Source organism: Panicum hallii, chromosome 5, assembly GCF_002211085.1.
Source record: "Panicum hallii strain FIL2 chromosome 5, PHallii_v3.1, whole genome shotgun sequence".
NCBI classification, from domain to species: Eukaryota; Viridiplantae; Streptophyta; class Magnoliopsida; order Poales; family Poaceae; genus Panicum; species Panicum hallii.
The window spans coordinates 55022691-55041799 of record NC_038046.1 but is presented as its reverse complement, the minus strand read 5'-3'; the positions used below and the strand labels follow the sequence as shown (position 1 = coordinate 55041799).

Below are 19109 nucleotides of genomic sequence, written 5' to 3'. Positions count from 1 at the left end.
CGTGCTACCTATGGCGCTGCCGGCAAACGGCCTCGTCGCCGCTACCCTGCCGGCCGGCGCCGACGGGCGCAGCAGCTAGCAAGCAAGACCGGCTCCTTCCTCTGGCATACGTCACGTGAACTTCGAAGCAGCAGCCCCGCCGGTCGCATCTCGCCGTCTTCACTGTCGGTGGCCAATGCAATTATATTGGTATCCTTACGGCGGCCAAGTCAGCTAAGTCAGCTAGCTAGCTGCTGCTTGCTCTTGTAGCGTGGTACTGCTGCCGTGTGCACCATCTTTCAGGACGAAGCTGCCTTGCTTAGACTGTCGTCGTCGCTGCTTCATCCAGATCGAGATCAAGAGATGCTCGGAATTAATGCGTTGGACTAACAGGGTTTCAAGTGACGACTAGCTTGTTCTTCATAGTCCCATCGCATCCTTGATAATTTACGGCCAAATAAACAAAATGACATCGCGATCCCGCGGTATTGGAAATTTGGAATGGCCATAAGCCCCGCAAATATTCCCAGTCGCGGCCTGCTCGTTTTTTGCTGTTTTGCCGGCCCATCAGTGGATTAACGGCCCAGCTTTGCTAATTTCTTTTTTTTTCTTTTCCTCCTGGAACAAATAAGTTAAATTTTTATTGCACGGGACAATTGTTTCAGAAGGCGGAATATTTTTTCATTACGTTGGAACAATTATTTCAGAAGATAGAATATTCTTTTATTATGTTGGAATAATTGTTCCAGCTTAAAAAACTTATTCCACGTTAGAAAAATATTGCACCAAAAAATCGTCCAAATGCATTCAAGTGGAATCTTATTTTGAAGATTTCATCGTAAAAAATACAGCAGCGCAGTCGGATTTTGATTTGGATATACAGTTTAAAAAATATAATATTTTTTCTATTTAATTTCTTATCTATTATTACTTATATAATACTTTAACTCCTACTCAAACATCCGACCCTCACACCCCGCATCCCGCGTGAGCCCATGACCAAGCACCGGCGGCGAGAGTTATTTTTGTTCTATAAGAAAGAGGGCCAAAAGAGTAACAGGTTGGGAGGCTCGCCGGCCCGGCCCAAGCGTATAGCCCGGCCCGACACGCCTCTCCTTGCCTTTATTTTCTCTGTTTGTTTGCGCTGCTTTTGCTCTGTTTTCTGAATTTTCTTGCTTCTGGTATTGTCGTTTTAGTTCTGCACCTGCATCATCTACTTGCTTCGTAATACGATCCGGGCATATTTTGAGGTTTCGTCCCACTAAAAATGAAACTCAAGAAACAATTGAAGATTTTCAGTTGACTAGTGACGGATCAACGCCATGATCGCCCTCCGTTACTTTGGAGAACATGACGGCGAGCACTGGAAGGCTCTCAAGAACAAAACACAAATGTGATCCACACCAATAACAAGCCAAGTAGATTTATTTAGCATATATTCCTCTCTTTTTTGTGTGTGCGAGAGAGACGACTTCAGATGTACTGTATAAGACCTTCTTTGGGAGGGCTCCACGAAGGGTAGAGCCGGAGCCGGAGCTGGATTGTCTGGCTCTGCCGGCTCCGACTAGTTGCTGCACAAAAGGGCTCTGGCTCTTCCATCCTTCCGGGCAGAAGCGCTCCGTTGGAGCGGGCGTTTGGAAGAGCTCCTGCAGGAGCTGCCGGCGGAGCCGCTGCGGAAGCCCTCCCAAACGGACTCTTAACTCTCAGACGCACGACAGCACAAATATAATAATATCAAGCCCAGATACAGGAAACGATGCGTGCTGACGTTGACATGCCTGCTGCTTATTCATTGACCTGGAAGACAACACGGACAGAGATTGAACCACTCCGCTCGGCGAAGGCTCCGGCCTCCGAGCGATCGAGAGGCCCAGGCGAGCGAGCTGAGGCGGCTGCGACCTCACCAGTCACCAGTCTCCACAGCAGTGAAGCAGCAGCAGCGGAAAGGCTGCCGCCGGTGACGACGATTATCGCGGCAGCGGCGGCGGCGCGGCACGGCGGCGACGACGGCGGGGCTCGACGTCCGAGGCCCACACGGCGGCGGCGATCCGCGCAACCCCGGCAAGGAAGACGCCCCAGCAGAGGGCGAGGAAGCAGGCCTTCTCGTCGATCCCCCGCGGCGGCTCGCGCACGACGACCAGTGACGCGATAACGGATGCCGCTACGGCGAGGATGACTAGACCACCCGGCAGGTGAAGCTGCTTCGACGCAGCAGCACCGCCGTGAGCATCCTCTTCCCGCCTGCAGGCGCCGCCTATGATACCCGGTGGCGCCATAATATCTGAACCAAGGGGACGATCGGAGAGGCTTTGCGAAATGGGGAGCGGAGGGTTTTATATTGGCGTCGCGCGGGAGTCTAGGGTGGTCGAGTCGATGCGTCGATCGAGGAGACTGATGCAGGCTCCTTTGCTTATTATATGTTGGTAGTACCGAAGGCACAGTTCAAAGAAGTGGCGGAGGACGTGACGAAATCGTGGTATGGCGAAGAAAACAGCAAAAAAAATTAACGACAAAACAAGTGTCGGCGGCAGAGGCAGGGGCAGCGGCGCGCGGGGGAGCAGGGGCAGGGGGCGGTGGCGCGGGGGGGGGGGGAGGGGGCGGCGGCGCGCGGGGGAGCAGGGGACGGCCGCGCGGGGGGGGGGGGAGGGGGCGGTGGCGCGCGGGGCGAGCAGGGGACGGCCGCGCGGGGGGGGGGAGGGGGCGGTGGCGCGAGGGGCGAGCAGGGGACAGCCGCAGGGGGGGAGGGGGCGGCGGCGCGCGGGGGGAGCGTGGGCGGCGGCGCGGGGGGGGGGGGGAGGGGGCGGCGGCGCACGAGGGGGGGAGCAGGGGAGGGGCGGCGGCGGGCGGGGGGGGGAGCAGGGGTAGGGGCAGCCTAATTTTTTTTCTTCCGACCATAGGTATGGCCGTTGCCATACCTTGCCACACAAGGAGCTCCGTCACTGGTTCAAAGCACCAATGTTGATGGTAACAGGCTCGTACGTCTGAATTGTGTTCAGCTGAGTTGACTAGCTCGGATAGAAAAAAAAAATAAAGGTTTGCGATGGCTTGGACGAGAATCCGCGCGTGCCTCGGGGTCGGTGTGTATGCTCGCCTCGGTGTCACCCCGTCCTTGTGCAGCTTAGCAAACTCAGCCAATTTTACGCAAGGGCCAGGTCACACTGTGCTATTATCAAAAAAGAAATAAGGGTCACACTGTGCTCCGGACACCCGCAGGAGGACTAGAGGACGAGCCTTTTTTTGGCCTTGTGGCTTGTATTTCCCTCCGTTATGGTCGAATTGTACTTCATCAGCGAGCGTCTTGTTACCACGCGGTTCCGGGACGGCAAACTCCTCTGGCATTGTAATTTCGTGAAGGATTTTCTCATTATGTAAAACCATTTGGAATGGCCGACAACTGCAAATAGAGATATAGATTTGGCCAAAACACAAAATCAATCTACCAAAAATACCATTATCATTATTTTTCGAAGTGTTTTCCTAGCCCACAAAATTATAGGTTCCGCTCCACATCTTAGGTTCTTCGTAACAGATTCCTCCCACTCTTTAACCTTTGGATCTGGATCTTTCAATGGCTATTAAAATTTCCGAGCACCGTAAAATTACTCTTAATTTCGGTCCTAAAATTAAGCTATTGTCATTTTTATCTAATCACCAAAAGATTGGGAGCTTCACGGCCACCTCAAGTGCACAACCCAAACGCAGTTTTGGTTCTTATGTTTGGGGGCCTTTCCCTTGCTTTAGGCCTGGCTTTTTTTTTTCTTCGTCTGTTGTTCATTTTGCTACCGACCCCTTTGCTTCCATTCTATATTTGCATCTAGTCGAGTTTCATAATACAATTTGGACACACGCACATTTCTGGATTTCGTGAAGTTGAAAGAATCTTTCGTCCTCCATATTTGTCAAGGCTGTTGTTGTGTCCAAAACTAATGAATGCTTTAGTTCCGGATTCAATAGCCAGGGGCTAGTGAGGAGCAGAGAGATACCTTTTGTTCCGGTTGGAAATTCCAACCGAGACTAAATATGATGTTTTAGTCTCGATTGGAGTCATCAACCGGTACTAAATATACTGGTCCCATCATGGTTGATTGATTAGTTTGGTGTAAACGGCGTGATCCCCATCGACGATCTATCAGAAGAACACTGGTGGCTATGGCCTATGGACATGAACAAACAGATGGAGTACATATATGTGGCTGATCAGGGATGACACCAGTTATTTAGCATAGAGCAACATGATAGCCGATGCCCTGGAGTGCAAAACGACTGTAAACAACTCCTTCCCTTTGCAGGAGGAGAAGAGGAAAAAAAAGAATACTTCATACTGACTCTTGGACGCACGAGTGAACAGCATAAACAGCCAGAAGCAGTAAACGACACGGTGGATCATGCATGGAGCTGCTTGATGCTTATTGAGACCTGACCGACGCAGCTGAGGACGACAACACATATTACATAGCAGGAGCAGTGAAGGCTGGCTGCAACCGGAGCTGGGGCCGCCGACAGTGAGGAGGAGTCTCCGGCGGCGGCATGGACGACGAGCGACCGACGAGGTTATTACCAGAGCAGCGAGGCCACGGAGAGACCGACGACCGCGGCCAGTGGCGCGACGGAGGCGTACATGAGCTTCTTCCCCGCGGCACAGCGAGCGCGGGGATTGTTGGAGACGCAGACGGCGGCAGTGATGACCTCCGCGACCCCAGCGAAGAATGCCCCTGCAACAGCGAGGAGGTACGTGTTCTTGTCGAGCCCCGGCGGCGGCTCGCGCACCGCCAAGGTGACGGCCATGGAGGTCGTGGCGAGGCCGGCTAGGGCCGATGCCTGGAAGCAGGCTGGCGCCTGATGAAGCTCTGATGCAGCGGCGGCGTCAGCCTCCTCTTCTCCCCAGGTTCTTCCGAGAGCCATCGAGCATGGGCCGGCCGGGCTCTTGATCTCCAGATGATGACGAGGAAGGCTGTCGTCGACTGGAGGTACGAAGAGTGGTGAAGGACAAGGTGCTCGAGCTCCTCCAGCCTATATAAGCAATCGCGAAGCAGGCTCAATTCCTCGCAAATATTAGGAGTCAAAACGGTTGCCTTCAAGGGAGCAACTCACCCGACGCTCACGAACCTTCCCAAGTCTCCATCTGGGCGCACCCCTTACCGTTTCAATTCCAGTTCGGCCCGTCTTATCTGGGCACCAGCTGAAGTAGGTCGACAAGTCAACTTCAGCGAAATTCGGGACGCCGGACGGGAAAGCGCGAACGCAACGCAGCACACGGAATCGTGTCCACATCACTCAAGCACATGGAATCGTGTCCACATCACTCACGCGGAATCGCGCGTCGGGCGCTGCCCCTCTGCTCTGCGCAGCTCCCGCGCCGCAGCCGCAAGGCAGCTGGTGTTGCGTACTGCAGATCGGCTGCAGTACTGCAGCCTGCGGTGCCCACGTCCATCTTAAATCCAACGATTCTCCTATTTTCTCCATCCACGTTGTGTACATACGGGCCAAGATAAGGCCCAGCTTCTTTCCTTTCGTCTCTTGGGAGCTGGGATCGTTGTTCCCCTTTCTCTCTGTCCTTGCAGCTTCAGGCAAATCGACGCCGCTGCCGCCGCCGCTGAATCACGTCCGCGCGATGCTGCTGTCAAAATGGAGCCGAAGCTCGACCCCAAGGCTGGCAAGCTCGCTGCAGAGTCCGGGGGCTTTCCGCTTATCACACCTCGCCGGGGCGCCTGGCCCTCTCGCGGTCGCTGCGAGTCTGGACGGAACTACATCAAGCCATCAAGGTGTTTGTGCTGATGGAACAATATTTTCTGGTTCACGCTGAACGTTCAATCCAGAATGAATGCATTTTCAGTGTGTCTTTTTAACAAAATACCCCACAATTGCAGTGTAACTTAAACCTCACAATTGCCAAGAACAAAATACAGGGGTCAACAACAAAATAGCTCTCCCGATTTGCTCAAGAACTAAAAGAATCCCTCAAATTTCAGATCATCACTGCTTGCCCCGTTCAATAGTTGAGTGAAGGAGCTGATGGTCCCATATTCTTCAGAGTCCCTGTGTTTGTCACTGCTTGCTTCTTTCCCAATATCTTGTGCCTTGCGAGAATAGAAAGTCGAAAGAGAGAGTATCAGCGCACGAAAATGTATAATAATGATGTAATGCACTTGTTAAAGAAATTTGACATACCATTGGTATTTGTACAGACACAAGAGTTTTTCTTTGTTCTTTTTTCCTCCCTTTGTACTTTTCTTCCCAGCCAAGTTTTTGTCTCTTTGAACTTCTTGTGCGAACCTCTTTTTTCTTTAACTGTGCATTACTCAATGTGTCATTCTGTGCAGCAACATTAACATGAGTTGCACTTTCACCAGCATTAGAAATACTTGGGCACAAACTAATTTTGTCTTCAAGCTGCTGGCTGAGGAGGTCTATTGCATTGTCCATCAATGAAGTGCACTCGGGAAAGTAGGCTACTCGGTGTGCCAAATTCAGAAGTTTGTGAGAGAAATATCTGTAACGAAGCATTGCATCAAGCTTTGGATTTTCAATTACATTTTTTCCATTCCTATCCAGTACAATGCCACTCCTTGCTTGTCGTGTCCAACGCTTTAATATATACTGTGTAGGCAATGACTTAATATTCATTAAATCAAGAACTTTCAAAGCATGAGCACATATTATTCCGATTCTATTAAATAAGTTGCAACTGCATGTAGCTGTTTGGTCTAAGGGGTTGCCAATAACTCTATACTCTTCATCAAGGACAAATTCCTCACCAAGGCTCCCTGTTGCAACAAGATATTCATAGTTTCCATCCAATACTCTCGTACATGCTGTCATAGACCTTGCATATTGACCTTGAAAAGCTTCAAATATGATTGGTGTGTACATTTTGCTTGCTTGCAACAGCATAGGTACCTTCACTATGACCCTTGGTAATTTTTTTCTTGATTCAAATTCTGAATTCAGCTCATTATTTCTTTTTCCTTCAACCACTCTTTCAAAATGCTTCAGAAATCGAATGATGTTAAAATCTGATTTGAAATGAATTTTCAAATCATTATTTAGACTCTCACTCAATTGTGTGCTTCGCATGCCCAATGTGTAAACATATTTCATATAACATTCAGCCCATTTTTCTTTTAAACTATAAATACTGTCTAACCAAGTTTGCTTATGTACCTTTGTCCTCAAGATGGCAAATTCTCTTTCAAATTTTTCCTGATCCACATACTCAAACATGCATGCCCTGAAATCAGCTAGAACATTTGAGCCTTCATCTTTTTCTTGCTTAGGCAAATGTTTGATAGCATTTTGCATTATGTGAAAGGTGCACAATCCATGCCATGACTCATAAAACACTAGCTCAACTGCCTTTCCCATTGCAAAATCTTAGTCTGTATAGAATGTTTTGGGTTGCTTTCCATTATATGCTTATAGAAAGGTCTCAAAGAGCCACCGAAAAGACTCAAATGTTTCATCATACATTAGAGCAGCACCAAAAACTACCGTTTCTCTGAACTGGTTGAATCCAACAAAAACACCAAAAGACCGACTCTCTCTATTTGTCCCAAAAGTAGTGTCAAAGGAAACAACATCACCAAAATGTATATAGTCAGCAATCATTTTAGCATCAGCCCAAAATATATTTGCAATCTTCTCCTCAATATCCATTTGTGTCGCGTATTGAAATGATGGGTTTGCTGCTATTTTATCTCGAAAATATTGGAGCATGCTTCCCGCTTCACCATATGCCATCTCGCATTGCCGCTTGCCTCGCAAATAGTTTTTATGGTCGCGTAGGGTGTAACCTAGATTAAGCAGCCCACCCACTTGGCGACACGCTAATTCATGTGATGCTTCAGGACCTATTCCTGAATCATCAGCTGTTTCTATTTCAAAAGCTTGCAATTCTAAAATTTTTCTTTGTGACACCATCAAGTGAAAAATTTCTGGTGAATGAAGTTCATGGTTGTGTTCCAACTTCAGATCATAAACTTTATATCCATCTGTCTCTTTATCATTTACAAGACCCATACGCACTTCACAGTCTGTTCTTGTTTCAGCTCGGGGACATTTCACTTGATTACTCCTCTTGTCCTTCCCTCTATGACCTTCCTTGGCACAAACAAATCTACATGATGTTACCTTTCCATCAATCTTACTTTTGTTTGCATATTGCTTCCTAACTTCAAAACCACTCTGCCCACTGTAGGCTAGCCAAAACTTCCAACCCTCTTCTGGATTTGTAAATTTCATGCCAACATGAGGAACTAAAGAGGGTAATACTTTCTCCCTGAAATTCATTAGTACTTTTATCAATGCTTATACAAGAAAATCATACTTATTAAGGTGATAAGTCGAGTTAAGGCGAGCGACCCCCTTTTTAACTTTTAAGCGTAAAGGCGTAGCGCGAAGCGACGCTTTACTAACTAGTAAATATAGAAAAATAGTACCAATTATAACTTGAATTTTTGAAATAGTAGATGACAAGTTCAAAGTAAGCTGCTCTGCTCAACCAAATACAAGAAGCATGCAGTAAGCTAGCAGGTCCAGGCGTCCGGCACGGCCAAATAAACAAAGTAAGTAGCACAATCATCTTGCGTAGTACACAGCTGAATCAAAAATTACTAAAAATTTTGCTTCCAGAGAGTATTATTATATTATCTAGCAGAGAGAATGACGCCTCAGAGAACCTGATGGTATGATAAAGAAAATAGAAGAATCTTAGTCACGTGTAGGGTCTGTAAGTGTCTCCATTCACATCCTCACCCATCTTCCCTTGAAGCAGATGAATCGCTCTTTGCCTTCAAAATCCGTTCTTCTTGCCGTCTCAACCGCGAACGATACTGTGTTGGAGTGTGTTTTCCCTCCAATCTACTGCTTTCCCGCTGCTTTTTCCCTCCATCGGCACTGGCGGTGGCTCTTATAACGGAGCTCTCGATGAGAAAAATATTGGGCCAGAACGTGGGCCGTAGGTGCAAAACATAACCAGCTAAGTGTACAAGCCCATCTGAGTTGCGCACCGCAGGCTGCAGTACTGCAGCCGATCTGGCGACTTGGAACTGGCTCCGACTTTTAATAGCCCCGGGTGGGGTGATGTGAACGGAGGAGTCATGGAGAAACGTTACGCGCCTTACGATCCAAAGGCACCGGCCCAACACGCAATTCATTCCATGCTAGCTCCCTCTTCTTTCCTCTACTTTTGATTTGTTTTGCTTTTGGTACTTATGAGCACCTCCGTTATTTTGCTGTGTACAACTCGATTTGTACATCTAGTTAGTGCTCAGGAGAAAACTAGCCCCAAGCAAAAATAAAGAAAAAAAAGTTTACTAAATGGCATGATATCCTCCATCCCGCAAAGTCGAGAAAATGTAACTGAGTAATTCGCGCCAGCAACAGGACAAGTATGGTATAGTTTGTACAGTACTTTACAAGCAAGGTGATAGGTGATTCCCTAGACTCTGGATTTCAAGCAACAGTCTTATTTATGCGAGGTAAAAAAGAACCACGACATCGAACAAGCAGCTCTGACACGCACGAACGGTAGAGGCCCAGCGGAAAAGGCCAAAAGCATGGAACCACACTGACACTGCTGACCGAGCCACGCAGCTGACGACAACGGAAGAAGGCCGCCTGGTGAAGCTTTGGCGCCCCGACGAATGCAGCCCGGCCGCTTGCTTGCCCGCGCGTACTGACAACGGACAAGTATCTGCGCGTTCCATCACCCGCATGCTCCCGCCGCGTGCTGCCTGCTGGGCCCGCCTGCTCCCGCCGCCGCCTGCTAGGGTGCACGCGCAAGGGGCAGGAGCTGTGAGATTTGCGGATGACACGGAAGGAGAGAGCTTTTGATAAGATGAGGGCTATTAAAGTCTTTTCCCATCACTCTGAATATTTCTCCAACCTATTTTTTCCCCTCTAACTAACATAAGTTAAACCAGGGTAAACGGTGCCTTCGTTTTGCAAAAGCAGGGGATAAAATTATACAGTTCAAAAAATAGGAACAAAATAAATCACCATTTCGCTTTGAAATAGGAGCAAGAACGGCAAAACTTCTAAACTTTTATACCAGGGACAATTCATATATACTAGGTTTGAAACAAAACATTATAGACAACACAACCAAGTGTAAAAATATACATATGTGGAACAAATCCTGCATAATACGGGATTTTGTTATACAACTAAAATAGAACACTACAGATATAAAATTAATAGAAAAATATAAATATAGAACAAATCATGCTTACTCGTGAATCACTACACCGAAATAGGATTGCCTAGGCGGTCCAAAACCGCTGAGGAAAGTACCAAAACCGTTAAAGAAATGATCCTTAGCGGCCGGCCGCCAAGCAAAATCCGCCAAAAATAGAGAGCTAAGGAAATTGAATTTCCCTAGGTGCCGGCCTCCAATAATACTTTCCTTGGCGGTGTGGCTGCCAAGGAAACTAGGACAATGGCAAAATCTAAAATGCGCCAAGAAAAAGTACAAACCGCCAAGCAAATTAGTTTCCTTGATAGCCTGTGACCACCAAGCAAATTAGTTTCCTTAACACCCTGTGACCGCCAAGCAAATTAGTTTCCTTGGCAGTCGGTAGCCACCAAGGAAATCACAATCCTTGGCTGCCCTAACATGACTACCAACCACCAAGGAAAAATAATCACCAACAAAAAAATACAATACAATTTAATATGATCCAACATGAAGCAACAATTAATCCTTTATTCAACCAGTTCTACGGTATTAATCAAATTGAGTGCTACAAATAGAACAGACTTGTCCACAAAACTACCTGAAGTGGATATTGTAGATACTAACTTACAAAAAGATCTATACACTGACAGCAAAACAACTAGAAAGATCATAAATTCTCATACAAAATCAAATAGAGACTAATAACAAGCTTACTATTGATAATGCAATTCTCAACATTCTTCTCAGCTCGCTTTTTCTGCATCTCATCTTGAAGAGCCTATTATAGTACTACCTGAATAGAAGGAACATTGTTCTCAAATGATGCCAGTGCAGTTATCAAGCCAATGCAGTTATAAAAAAGGAAGCCAATGCATAAAGCAAACGCTAGAAAAAACTGAAGAATCAGCAAGGTAATTTCACCTTATCACAAATAAGGAATCCGATCGTATCATCACCATTTTTCCTCCTCACCTGATAAAAAGGCATCAAGAATTAGTCAAGAGAAAGGGGCGGAAACAGAATTCGCACAAGTGGAAAGAATAGCTAACAAACATGTGGACTGATGGTTGCTCAGCAAGGACCTCTTTCACCGGAAATGTTGAAGCCGTTAATCACAGGCACAAGCACCTAGAAGGCCACTTAAATGGAATACTTTCAGTGAGAATCTCGTGATAGGAAATCTCAGCAATATTTCTACTGCTGCCATCAGTGAAGCATTCTTAATGGTCCACAATTGAAACCCACTCATACTTACATGAAGCATAAAACTAAGTCCAGTATATTCTCACGAAGTTTCTGGTAACTATTCTTCTAGAGAAAGAGAAAAGGGCGCAAGTTAACAAGACGTATAAGAAATGGTACACAGCGATTTTACGAAGTCTTTTGAAGCATGCAGTGCTACGTATCAAACAAATCCAACTAGGATACGCTTGTTCCTATCTTGCCAGATCTGGGTTCCATCTACCAAGCTCGAGGTCCCCATCAACTACCAGTTAATGAGCTCGCCAAGCAGACCTGACCTGTCTAGGAGCTCGCCGCTGCCACCGGGATGGAGAGCCCCGCGTGCGTGAGCCGTGCGTGGCAGCGCTAGTGCTGGCCGCCGCAGCCGCTGGCTGGCAGCGAGCGAGCGAGCAGGCGCTCCAGCGCTGCTGCCAGGCGCTGCTCGCCTCGAGAACCGTGCGCGTCCCCGCGCTGCGAGCGCTCTCCCCGCGCGAGCAAGCGAGCAGGCGCAGGGGTACCTCTGCCGGTACAAGTTTTATAGATCTTAGGGTCACTCTAGATTATTGGTTCATAGATGAACGGTCAGTAGGACTTGGGCTTTAGTAGAAAATGGCCCAGGATAGAATTTTTTTGCCCAGTTAACAAAAGTGTTCAAAATTTTTATCATTTAAACAAAGATACATTTAAATTTAAAAACTTATGAAGTAGCATGTCTTATACCCAAAATATTATATCTCGAATAAGATTCGAAAAATTGTGTAAAATTATATTTAGTTTTATATGTTCCGTTACAACCCATATTCTAGAGCTAGATCAATAATTCAATTGTTTTCTATGTATAATTTATACTTCTATCTCCAAATTACCATAGAATAATTATAATAATATCTCAATTAGATCAGAACATTCTACAATTTAAAATGACAATGAATTTTGTTTTATTAGCTTTCCATAAAAAATTCAAGTGGTTCTAATAGTGTGGAGCTATACATTATTCAACTAATGGATACCTTTCTCACATAATTTCATATAACTCAAGTCAAACTTTGAGATTGAATACCTCATAACATTTTTTGAGCTTGTATGCACCCCAAATTTGGGTACAATCTTATATTTACCATAATATTAAAAAATATGAAGTTACATCGCTAATTGTTATGCATAAACATATTTTTCTATTCTTTACATAGGTGGAAGAAAACAAGACATATGTAAAAGATCAAGAAGCGATAATTAACATACAAACAAACATCATTAAATGAAAGATCATGATTTTAGAAAAAATTTAGGAGAAAGAACTATCAAATTTGAACTTCATACGAGGGAGAAATACCAATTACAAATTTTATAGTTCTGAATTAAAAAGAGAAAAATAAACTATAAATATGTCTATAGCTGGCCGTATCTTCTATTACATTTGTCTCTTTTAGTTTCACAAACGAAGCTGCAGCGTAATGGTATCCGTCGTCCTTCTTGAATAGAAGGTTGCGAGTTTGAACCCTCTTTCCTTCTTGCCAGTGGTGTAGTGGTTTAGCGTTATTCCTCCATACCGATAGGTCACAGGTTTGAATCCACTCTTGAGTTTTTTTCCCATTTTTGATCCTCTCTAACTTCAATTTTTGTTATTTTTTTAGTTTCTTTCCCTGACTTAAAATCCAAATTCGATCATCTCTAGCGCATTTTTTTTTCTTTGTTTCCTCCCTAGAACTGCACCCATGTTTGAGTGTTGTACGTGCGAACTTAACAAGATATAAACACTTGTATATGTTTAAGTGAAAATAAGCAAGATGTGTACTTGACAGATATTTTTTGGCCGCCAACCGCCAAGAAAATATATCATTTTCTTGGCTGCTCAATAAAACTGCCTAGGAAATGCTCAATTTCCTTGGTGGTCCAGCATTAACGCCAAGGAAATGACCCGATTCCTTGGCTATTCTTGTCATCCGCTAAGAAATATATATTTCCTTGGCTGTTAAACACTACGGCTAAGAAAATCACCAAGGTAATTCCAGTAATAAAACATTTCAGGGTGCATAAATATAAAGAAAAATTCAATTAATAAATATAAGTAATAATTAATAATGAGAGAATGAGAAGAAAATACAACAAAAAGAAAAAAAAGCAAGTTACTTAGACTAAATAAATATAAATTTAGATGATATATAGGAGCTTTTTCTTTAGTGGCGCGACCCAGCATCTCTCGCGCCCGCGGGGCTGCCAGCGACGATGTTTCGTCTCGGGTTTTTCATCTCCGTTATTTTTTTATCTCCCCAGTTCCTTGTGCCTTCTTGTTGGTCCCTGCACGGCTGCACCGTGTCATTTCGGTAGCAATCTACCCACCAAGGAAACCGATGGGTAACATAGGTGGTGAGGACAAGCTTCGGCTCGAATGGGTAAGGCAGCCTGTTCTATAAAATGCAAATCTACCATGGTATCAGCAATTTTGCAAGTTTATCTCGATAGATCTAACCATTACTTTTGTGGGTAGAGATTAAACGACATCTGCTCACTGCAAGGCAAATTTTCTAATGTCGACGAACCTGTTGCGCACGACATGGGCCTCGAACCGCAAGGATCCGCAAGAACCGGTGCATCATGAAAAAGTTATAAGTATAAATTGAAAGTGCATCCAGGGTTCTAATGGGTTTTGTTGAATAAAATAACACCGTAATTAAACAACTAATGATCTTATTGAGTATATGAGCAGGAGTTGATTGGTATATCAATAAAATATTTATGATGAAGGACATTGAAAGTAAAGATAAAAGTCTCATGACAAGACGTGTGATTAAGCTATGAATTAAAGTGACAATATTAACAAGCAGTAATTACTATATGGATTGAGTTACATGTTTAATGACAACTATTTATTCTCATATCCAAATGAAGCTTGTTGACAAAGTCATAGTACTAGAAAGGAATTTCTTGTGAAGAAATGGAAAATCTATCAATAGAAGATAAGTTGCAAAGAATTTTAAAGAATTGATTTCATCGATGATTTAATTATGATACAAACCTATATGAAACTCTATGTGATGCAAGAATGAAGAGCTAGAATTTGGGATAGTGTTTCGAGGGACTAAGCTTGGCGAAGGGCAATTGGTTTGTGCCGAGGTACCAACGCTAGGTGAAGAAACTTTCTTTGGATTGAATTTGAAGAATTTTGATCATGTAGAGTGTTCATATTAGCAAGTATCAATCCTTCTAAAATCCTATTGTAAAGATGGTGGTTTGAACAAAAAGTGAATTTTATTCAAAGATAATAGTTCAAGTCACTAGCTCAAGCAAGTTGTGCTCAAGTTATAGAAACCAAGTTGGATGCACTCCTCAGATTGAGAATGATCAGGCACGATATGGTACAGTTTCAAGAAACTCAAATGGTTGAAATGTAATATATCTTTGATCTTGAGTATAGGCGTGCCGTACTATCAAGAGGGATGCATCACATTGTGTTTTGGTTTAGTCTCAATGCTCAAGTAACCCAAGTAAATTGAGAGAGACACAGAAGTCTGAAGTGCACATTGAGTGGAATTAATAGGGGCAACCCAGAAGTTTCGGATTTTGCTTACGTGGCACTAACGGCTAGTAGGTTTGAAAATCCGGAGGTTCCGAGTATGAGAATCCGGAAGTTCTGGGTTCTAACTATCACATAACGGCTAGTTTCTTTGGACCCAGCTATTTATACCCTTAAGCCCTCTTCTTGGTGGGCTGCTATTCTATTTTTCTGCTGGTTGCTGATCATCCCAAGAAAGCTTTTGTAGCCTTGTTGAGCTCTCCCCGAACCTCTCTTTGTGAGATTGTGTGATTCTTGTAATATCTTTGAGTTGGGTTTGAGAGAGTGAAAGCTTGAGAGCGCTAGAGAGCACAGCAAACCTTAAGCACTTGAGTTTGGCCGAAATCGCTTGTTTCGCATTTGCTACTCTTGGAGCTTTGGCTCCGAGACGGCTAGATGTTGCCCGGTGAGCATCCAATTGTGTGGGCTGTCGTGGGAAGTTTGTAAGGGTCGGTTTCCACCTTCACAAGGGAAGGGAATCAATATAGTGGAAGGTCAAGGTGTGCTTGTGTAGCGACTTGGCGGGGAGGCTTCGCGGTGCTCCTCAACGGGGAGTAGGATTCACTGAGCTTGTGTAACACATGCGGTGAATCCGAACTTCGATAAAATTCCTTGTGTCAATTGTGTTCGATTTTATATCGTAGATTTGAGAAGCTCTCCATTGAACACTTGTATTCTTGGAGAGATTGTTATTTTTTAATTACATGAACTGTGTGGACCTGCTCTAGAAACTCCACTTAGCCTACTCTACATCTGGGGTTTGAACTTCTAACTATTTATTCACACTAGATTTATTGTCTTCACTCTACTCCGTGTGAACCCAGAAGTTCCGATTTGTTGAACCCGAAAGTTCTGAGTTCATCTACTATCCTACTTAAATCCGGAAGTTCCGGATTTGCTAACCCGGAAGTTCCGGATTTGGCAGGCAGTGAATTTTATCCGCTGCTTTGGAGTGAAAATTTTTAGGTGCACTTGTTCACCCTCTCTAGGCGACATCACGGTTCTTTCACAAATATATAATGGTCACAAGCAAAAGGTAGGAGCCAAGGAACCATAAGGCCACAAGGGGCAGTCCATTCTTACACAAAGTGCTAGGAGCCGTTCGGCCGGTTATAATTTTACTAATCTGCCCTCGCTAAAACGCTAGGCTAGCTGGTGGATACCAAGAAAATAGGTGGAGCACAAAGCTACATGGTATAACCCTCACAATTCTTTTTCATTTATATAGAAGAAAATAAGGCTTTTATAATAACTCTGACACGCATGACATTATAAAACAACACACCCAGGTGTAACAACTAACAAGACACAAAGAGGAAATGGCACATGCAGCAAGCAGCATGCTGCTCATTCTTATTAGCATGACCACGTAGCTGAGACCGTGAGACGACAACACAGACAATCAGTCTCGGGACTGACTGGAGCAAGCTGCCAGGACAATCGCGCGAGTTGTTTGCTAGGTCTATATATAGCTGATCGCCGATGCAGCTATAACAAAATCCGGATCGGGAGTCGTCGCCGGAGTTTTAACAGTAGAACCTAACCCGCTGCCTGTCACCACCCATCATCAATTTTAGGAAGCTTCCTTTACGCCATGGTATGACCGACGGACAGGTGGTCCCGCATGAAATGTGTAGCCCAATATGTGTCCTCTCTGACCATCCTTTTGCCATCTGATTTGTTTTGCCCTCTCATCCGTCGTCCTCTCCAGCCGCGGTCATGCTCATTCCATTCCGTGCAATGACGGCTAGGCGTCTAGGCCCTTGACGTCGCTCCTGTACGTTGTTTTAGGAGAAGGGGCGCCCTAAAATTTTTTCACTACTTTATGATCGAGGCACTCCTGTATATATAGAAAACTACAAATAACCTCTCCTCCTGTGTTTCATTTGCTTCTATTTCTTTTTCCTTGTGCATATATACTCTGTTCCACCTCCATTTCCACATCATAATAATTCGAACTTTTGTCGATCTACCGCGCCCAATTCAATAACATTTCAATAAATAATTTTTATCTCAAATTCAAAACTGCATATTATTTTATCATCATATACCACGCACGTGCGTGCCTCGAACAACCGTCACACGCACACGAGGGGAGCACAGAGACCAAACTGATGAACAAGCCAGGAACAAGGAGAAATCTATCAACTCCGTACCATGCACTGATGAGCACACGCAGAGACATGTGTGAATACGGATCGGACGGTGGCGTGATCGTCGAGGCACACAGTCACAGCAGGAGCGACGCCAGCTCGAGGCCGGCGGCTGCGCCGAGCAGCGCCACGGTGGAGGCGTACACGAGCTTCTTGCTCCGGGCGGCACGGCGCGCGCAGGGGGCCGCCCATATGGAGGCGGCCACCCCGACGAAGAAGGCCCCGGAGATGAGGGCGACGAAGTAGTAGTAGGCATCCCCGTGGAGCCACGGCGGCGGCTCCCTCGCCGCCAAGGTTATGGCTACGGAGGCGAGTGCGAGGCCGAGCATGCCAGCCTGATGACGATGATGCTCCGGTGCCGCACCGCCGCCGGCCTCCTCATCACACCAGGTGCCGGCCACCACCATCTTGTTCTCAAAATAAAGAACACAAATGATGGCACAGGAGTCGAAGGAAACTTGACTGATGGAGAAGAGAACAAGAGCGAAGCCGTATTTATAACGGTGAGCTTCGTTTGCATTCCATGATGCGCCATAGCCTACCTACCTACCTACCTATATACCCCAAGCAATACAAACCGGAATCTGCCCCAACAAACTACCCGGCCAGGCAGCCACGATCCAAATCTTCTGACAGGTAGCGCTTCGATTCGAGTCCGTTTTGCCCCGGCCGGCCTGCCCCGCACTTGCCGGTACAAAATCACGCACAAATCAAAAGTGCCACTTTCATGTAAACCGACGATTGTTGCATAGAGTAAGTTCTCAGGAAATTAAAGCAGCCAGCAGAAATCTACACTCATTCCGAGCTAGGGTCTGTTTGGAGGAGCTAAAATTGAATGCTAAATTTTTGCATATATAAGCAATCATACACGTGCTAAAGTTCCTGAGTTTTTTGGATGAGCTAGTGCTAAAGTTTATCATTTTTATCTATTAGCACTTGGATCCAAACGGGATCTTAATTTCTATAGGATATAATGTATATCCAGATGCATAGAAAAACGGGATCTTAATTTCTGTTCGTGTCTGTTTTCACTATATATAATACTCTCTCCATCCCACCATATATAGAAGACGTAATCACTTTTCGACCAAGTACTGAAATACAAGACATCTCGTACGTCTTTGCATCCTGTTCATATGCATGAGTACCAGGTTCTATTTCGGCCGAGTACTGAAATACCACGCTCTATTTCTTGATCTGTCCTCGGAAGTACCAGGCTACTAGCACTATTTCTCAAGACGAAGAACATAGGAGAGGCCGGTGGCTGGCGACAGAAGCTGAACCAAGGCGAGCTGGGGAGCTCGTGTCGACGGCCTCTGTGCGTCAGCCCGAGGCAAATGGCCCTCCTTTGGAACTTTTGTGCCATTTCTTTAGAAGAAAAAAAAATCGTCCTTTGGACGCCAGATCTAGACGGTGTGACTTTTTGATATATCCGGATTTCTGTTGAGAGCTCGAGTTCCCCACCTGCAAACCTACCCGCGCGCGCTGGCGTGCAGGCCGGCTCAAACTTCCCAAACCATTTCTTCTGTTGACAGGTTCGTTGGCATGGAATGACAGAAAACATTAGTTTGTCTATGACAATCACATCAAACCGAATGACCTTATTAATAAGCGTTTCAACTACCGTCCCTCTTTGTTCTTCACTGGAAAAAAGAAAGGTCAATACGCTTACACCCTACATGTATGTTACATCCACACAGACACAAGTGGGTCGTGAAAAAAAAAGTACTCTACCTGCCCCGGGGCGCGCGAGCGCAGGAGCAAGCACAACAATGTTGCCAAAAGTGACCGCGCAACCGCAACGAACGGGTGCTACATCATCACGGGCTTGCGCTAAACCGGCACGCACGAGAGCTTCTGCTCACCTAACCATGTATGTGTTCCTAGTGAAGATAAAAATTAGACATCCAGGTGCCGCGGGTGACCTCACGTGTGATTACATGTGTTGCGACTTCGAAGGTGGCGCAAGCGAATCCTGGCATTCGTCAACGACTCTTCTATCACATCTTCCTTAGCCGCTAGCCCGTAC

At 45.5% G+C, this 19109-nt stretch overlaps 1 protein-coding gene across 1 annotated transcript; it reads right to left on the bottom strand.

Annotated features, from left to right (window-relative positions):
- Positions 1 to 4164: 4164 nt before the first annotated feature.
- Positions 4165 to 4951, bottom strand: LOC112895359. The gene has a single exon (XM_025963313.1). It carries the CDS (start codon positions 4879 to 4881, stop codon positions 4534 to 4536), a length of 348 nt encoding a protein of 115 aa, XP_025819098.1. The 5' UTR covers positions 4882 to 4951; the 3' UTR covers positions 4165 to 4533.
- Between the last annotated feature and the right edge of the window lie 14158 nt (positions 4952 to 19109).